Source organism: Dromaius novaehollandiae, unplaced genomic scaffold (assembly GCF_036370855.1).
Source record: "Dromaius novaehollandiae isolate bDroNov1 unplaced genomic scaffold, bDroNov1.hap1 HAP1_SCAFFOLD_37, whole genome shotgun sequence".
Lineage (NCBI taxonomy): Eukaryota > Metazoa > Chordata > Aves > Casuariiformes > Dromaiidae > Dromaius > Dromaius novaehollandiae.
The window spans coordinates 2,747,836-2,754,396 of NW_026991398.1; the positions used below are offsets into that span (position 1 = coordinate 2,747,836).

General features: G+C 56.9%; 1 protein-coding gene across 1 annotated transcript; it reads right to left on the bottom strand.

Moving 5' to 3' along the window:
- Positions 1-3,058: 3,058 nt before the first annotated feature.
- On the bottom strand, positions 3,059-3,838 carry LOC135326249 (olfactory receptor 14A16-like; the record flags this gene model as incomplete). Its single annotated transcript, XM_064504098.1, has 1 exon — positions 3,059-3,838. A coding segment is annotated over one exon (780 nt), but the record flags the coding sequence as incomplete, so codon positions are not given.
- Positions 3,839-6,561: the final 2,723 nt, after the last annotated feature.

Here is a 6,561-nt window from a genome sequence, read left to right on the forward strand (position 1 = left end):
TGGGCAATGAGTGGAGCCTCACAAAATGAGGGATGGTCCATGGTGGAGTAACCAGAAGGTAGAGCACTAAATCCAGGTATGCATGGGGAAACGAGGGCTCTGCAATCCCCAGAGAGGCAATGGGGACCCAGGCGTCGCAGGGAAGGGGCCCTGGAGAGTGATTCCTGCACCCTCAGTGACACAGGCTGGAGCTGGTGCCCCTCCAAATACATCTCCTGCCATTGCCAACATCTTGGAGTCACTCTGAGCACCGTCCATGGGCACAGACAGGTGCCAGCAGTATCAGTGGTGGTGACCCCTGTCCAGCTGGGTCTGCTTCCCACCCCAACCAGCACGGTCCATGGCCCCACAGCAGGGCTGCTCCATGTGGGAAGTGGAGCCAGGAGCCGAGAGTGTCAGCAAGGCAGGTGGGGCAGGGACCCACTGATGAGAGGTGCCGTTCTGCAGAGCCTGGACAAGAGGAGTAGAGCAGGCTTGGGGATCCTAACCAGGGTCAGGCACAGTCCAGTGATGGCCAGATGGGACTGGAGGGCTCCTACAGCCCTGCTTTGTGTGGGAGGTTGGACTGGAGACCTCCAGAGGTCTCTTCCCACCAAAACTCCTCTGTGAATCCATGAATTCTCAGCCTCTACTCTGGCACCACTGGCACGGGGACGAGAGCACCTGGGGCAGAGCAGAATGAGCTCGGCTGGGAGAGCATCAGGGGGAAGATCCCAATGCCCCTCCCTGGCTCAGCCTTGGTGTTTGGAAAACTCCCTCATGAACCCTGAGAGGCTCCATCTGCCTCTTCCAACCTCCCTGTGCTCCTCTCCCATCAGCCAAAGTGGAGTCCAGCATTGCCTGGGGACTCTCTTCCCCATAGGGAGCAGAGGGAGGATCTTCACCAGCCCCACGTTGACTTTTCCACCCCCAGCTTTCACAGTTGCCTGCGCCTGGGTCTGCCCACTTGCCTTCACCATGGTCACAGCTGCACTGAAGCCCATGAAAATCTTGGTGCTCCTACCTTCGAGCTGGCATCCACCCTGAACCTGGAGCCTGATCAGCCACAAAGGCATCACCCATCCAGTGCCCTGGCCCTGAAGCCGAGAGCAGAGGTCTTTGCCCCAATTTCCCTGCTCCTCCCCTGCTCCCAGCACTGCTACTGCCGTGCCCATGTCAAACCCTCCTGTCACCAGACTGCTCCAGGCCTGAGGCAGCTCCAGCTCCCTCCAGGGCTGCACTGGAGCCTTTCAGGAGGGGGCTGAGGTGGGGCTGGCACTGCCAGAGTGGGTCGGGAGAGGGCAGCTCCCCTTTGCCATGCTGGGGCTGGGGCTGGGGCTGGGGCTGGGCACAGCGTTTCCCTGGGGAGCTCCCTGAGGAGCCGCTCCGGGGGATCCTCCACCTCTGCCCTGGCAGCAGCACCAGTGCTCAGGGTGCTGGGGTGGAAGTGCTCAGAGGGTGGAAGGGGCACGGGCTGCACCCACCATGTCCTGCTGCCTTTCCCAGCAGACCTGCATTTGCCTGCAAGCCCATGGCTGTGTGCTCCCACACTGCTGTTCACATGCAGTAGCTGCCTGCTGGCATTTTTCCTCTCTGGGCCCTTTCCAGACCAGACCAGACCCTCCCCAGCTCTCCCCACCTCCCCTGCCCTCTCCCCAGCCCACCCAGCACAGCAGACCAGGCTGGGGTGGCCCCACAGCAGTGCCTGTGGCAGGGGGCTGCAGAGCTCTGGGCACTCACCCCACAGCCCCAGCCCCTCTGCAGGGCACAGCAGCTGCTGGGGGGCAGAGAGGGGTGTCAGCCTCCCCATCAGCCCCACACCTGGGGGTCAGCAATGGCACAAGGCAATGGAGGCCAGGCACTCCATGTCTCCACTGCTCTCATGACCAGAGATCCTTCACCCTGGCTGCCTGCAGCCCCTCTGGGCAGCCCCTCTCCCCAGCAAGGCACCAGAGTCCTGGCCCCGGGGCTCCTCAGGCAGCTCCAGTGACAGAGCAGCCTGCCCGGAGCTGACACACACAGAAACAGGTTTTCATTTATTCCTCCCCACAAGCACACAATTGCTCCTTTGCTCTTCTCTGGAGATGTCCCTGCTCCCCAGAGAGCCTTTCTTTGGGTCAGTGTGTCCGTGCTGGCCTGATCGGCCATTCCTGCACCCCTGTCCTGGGCTCCCTGCAGGGCGCTGGGCTGGCGGTGCTGCCCTGCAGGGCAAGCAGGCTGTACGGCCCCAGGGTGACTCCTCACTGGCCATGCTGGTCAGGGCAGACCCAGCTGGACCAGCATCACTGCACCTGACAAGTCCTCCCCAGGGTCTGTGGCTTTGGAGGGTCCTTGGAGCAATCACAGGCCATTTCACATTGCTCAGGATGGGTTCAGAGGTGTCCTTAGGCCCAGTCCACTGCCTCTCCTGAGACTGCAGAGCCCTGATGTGGTGCATTCCACGGTTTGGCTCTTCACCTTTGGGTGACTCCACTTGGTTTTGGGAGTCTACATGCACTGCCCATCCCAGGCACAAACTGCTCCTGGAGATCCCCTCTGCTCTCCGGGTGGCTCCATATTCCCTTCCAGAGGGATGGGCATCTGTCACCAGCCCTCTAATACATGGCACAGTCCTTGGCAGAGATCTCTTGAGCACTCACCCTCCCCAGGGGTACTGGGCACCCACTGGGCACCCTAACACATCACCCTATGAGTGCATCCCCCTTAGGCCATGGAAAACCCAGGCACAGCAACAGGGCCTTATGGGGTGCAATTCCCTGAGTGCATGCTTGACTCCAGCTTGAGAAGAAGACCTCAACCTTCAGGCACAGGACTAAGTAGGACCCCATTTATTACAGAGATGCTACTTGGGAGGCCACCTCTGACACAGTGATTTACAGATTTACAGAAGGCCTCTGCGTCAGGCAGACGGGGTTTGCACTTCTGGAGAAGTGGGAGGAATTCACTCATTTGTGCACAAACATGGCTATCACAGGCAGAACTCCCAAAACACAAGAGCTGCCTGAGATAAACTGGGAATTGCTTGTGAGGAGAGATGGGCAGCTCATTGCTGCTGAACTAGTACCAGCTGAAAGAGTTTCCTCACTGCCTCCTGGATCTCCTTGTTCCTCATGCTGTAGATGAGGGGGTTCAGAGTTGGAGGCACCACCGCATACAGAACAGCGAGCACCAGATCCAGAGCTGGGGAGGAGAGGGAGGGGGGCTTCAGGTAGGCAAACATGACAGTGCTGATGAACAGGGAGACCACGGCCAGGTGCGGGAGGCACATGGAAAAGGCTTTGTGCCGACCCTGCTCAGAGGGCATCCTCAGCACAGCAGTGAAGATCTGCACATAGGACAGGACAAGGAAAATGAAACATCCAAAGAATAAGCAGGCACTAACCACAAGAAGCCCAACTTCCCTGAAGTAGGAGTCTGAGCAGGAGAGCTTGAGGAGCTGGGGAACTTCACAGAAGAACTGCTCCACTGTGTTGCCTTGGCAGAGTGGTAGTGAAAATGTATTAGCAGTGTGCAGGAGAGCAGTGAGAAAACCAGTGCCCCAGACAGCTGCTGCCATTTTGACACAAGCTCTGCTGCCCATGATGGTCCCGTAGTGCAGGGGTCTGCAGATGGCGACATAGCGGTCATAGGCCATGACAGTGAGGAGAGAATACTCTGCTATGAACAAGATGACAACCAGGAAGACCTGAACAGCACATCCTGAGTAGGAAATGGCCCTGGTGTCCCTCAGGGAATTGGCCATGGATTTGGGGACAGTGGTGGAGATGGAGCCAAGGTCGAGGATGGAGAGGTTGAGGAGGAAGAAGTACATGGGGGTGTGGAGGCGGTGGTCGCAGGCTATGGCTGTGATGACAAGTCCATTGCCCAGGAGGGCAGCCAGGTAGATGCCCAGGAAGAGCGAGAAGTGCAAGAGCTGCAGCTCCCGTGTGTCTGTGAATGGCAGGAGGAGGAACTCGTTGAAGGAGCTGCTGTTGGACATTTTGCTATCTCCAGGCATGGGGGACTGTCCAAAGGAGAAAAGACATTGAGACGTTAGGAGAGAATCTTCAAACTAAAAAAAACCCCAAATGTTGCAGTTCTCACACAACACCCCACATTGCCTCTCTCTTTACTGAGAGGATCTGTGTGCAGCTCCCTTGCTTAAGCTCCACTTTGCACTGGTGAGTGTGCTGCTGTGAGGAGCAGGGACCTCTGCCCATGGGCTCCAGAGGAGTCAGTCCTGCTGTACAGCAGTGGGAATAGGGAAATGGGGTGACTAGCTCTGACACTCACAATTTCTGCCAGGTGAAATACACTCGTCACATAGAAGGGCTTTTCAGCATCTTCACTCCCCATTCTAAAGAATGAGGTATGAAGAACAGAGTTTCAGGGGTTTTTTTATTTTCTTTGACATGTCCTCATCACCCCTGGGGAGTGTTCCTTGAAGGTAGAAATCATGGGCATTCCTCCTGTGAGTCCTGAGAAAAACAGGTTCACTGTCCTTTATTGCAGTGTGAGGACAGCGAGTCTGTCTATTAGTCTTGTTCCCAGCTGTCCTGTGCTCCTACTTCGTTGAGCTGGTGGACGATCGCACTCATATGTTGCCCTAAAAAGACACCAGCCATTGCTGAGAGCAGGGGAGTCCCCTTTCAGAGTGCAGATCTCCAACCTTCCACCCTTTCTCCAGGCCCCAGAGGGAGCTCTCCACACTCCCCTTCTAGCCAAGGACACACAGGGCTCTTTTCAGCTGCCCATATACAGCCTCCCACCATCATCTCCATATTCTCAGCATCTCTGCAGCTTCTTCAAGTCTCTCAGATATCACAGAGGTACTGTGCGACTGCTCTTCCTTTCTGGAGGGCAGCTCAAAGCCTGACAGGCCACCCGAAGGATATGGTCAAAGGACTGCTAAGGCTGAAGATGGGCTCTCCTTAAAGGAAAGTCAGCTCTATTCCCAACCCTATGGACTGCCTTTCCTGGAGCTCCACAGGTTAGAAGGGGTCTGGGGCAACCTCATTCCCATGCAGATCCCTCTGCTGCACAACTTGCAGCATCAGTGGCTGCAGCTGAAACCCCCCAACCCCAGGGAGCCCAAGAGCAAGAACAGGAGCAGCATGGACAGCAGGGGAAACAAGAAGCAACATGATGATCCTGCTGCCAAGGGAGGCAAGGAGAGAGAGAGAGACAGGGGGACTTGGGAAAGCCCTCACCTTACCCAGATGGGCATGCCAGCTGGCAGACTGTGACATCGCAGGACAGTTGCTCTCAGTCTCTTTGTTAAGCAGTATGAAATGGGTCTGTGGCAGGAGAGATGCCCCTCTCCTCTGGCAGAGGTCTGGCTGCAGAGGAGGTGGCTGATGCCCTGGACCCCATGGCTGCCAGGACAGAGGCTCTGCTGAGCTTTCCTGCCCATCTCTGCTGCCTGGAGCTGTCCCTGCTGGCAGCTCTTTCTCTGTCCCAAGACCCCATCCTACCCTGGCTGTGCTCAGTTCTACCTTTCAGAACTCGGTTCTACCTTACACAAACCTCCTGGACAGGGCACTGGCCAGGGGCATTGCTCTGCTCCAAAGTGCTAAGCAGCAGGTCACATAAAGCCTGAGAATGCCTTAAAGGTGATGCCGATGCTGTCTGTAGGCTGGGTGAGGATGAAGGGGCTTGCTGAGGTTTTTCACAGCCCTAGTTTAGAAGTCCAAGTTCTTTGTCAAAGCAGAAAACTCTTTTCTTTCATCTGCCTGCAAAAAGTAGGGAACTGAAAGCACATACCCTAAAAGGAAAGCTCCTTCCACTCCAAGTAGCCCTTGCCCTGAGCTCCCTCTTGAAAAGTCCCCTCAGGAATGTGCTCAGGGTGAGCTGGAGCTGTGAGCAACTGTGACCCTGACCCACACAGCACTCTCTCAGGGGGAGAATGAACCTGCCCTGCCACCCAGAGCTTCTCCCCACAGTGCCATGGGGAGCTCCCTGGGCAGGCTGAGTGCTGACCCTCGCAGGCAGCAGAGTCACTGCCCTGGGCACACAGCACCCTAGGGCACAGGGACACTGCCCTGAATCACTGCCCTGTGCAGTCTCTGGAGCACTCCCTGGCTTCCCACCCCTGCCGCCATCTCCAGCAAAAGAGAGCAGCATGCCCTGTGCCTGTGATGCTGTGGCAGGAATCCTGCTCTAAAGCATCTCCCTCTCCTCTACAAAGGAGAAGTCAGCAGAGTGATCCTTAAAAATCCAATCATTGGATGGGCTCCATTTAGAAGACCCCTCCAGGAATCTCACTAGCATTGCCCTGCAGCCAGAGACTTACCATGCAAAAGGCTGTGAAGATTTCTCCTACAATGAGCTCTCCTCTGTCCTCCCACTCCACACTGCCTTGCACTTCTCTCTGCCTTCTCTCATCTCATGTCAGCAGCAGCAGGCAGTGCCCGCAGCCCTGCTGCTCTTGGCAGAGGAGCTGCTCCTGCACACAGCTGTGTCTGGGCAGTGCTGCCAGGTTGCCATGAGCTCCCTCCATCCCAGGAGCCTGGCCCCACTCAGGAGCAGAGGCCCAGCTGAAGGCGTGAATTTCTCTGTCCCTTGTGCTCCCTCCTCCTGGGAAATGTTCCCTGAAGTAGACTA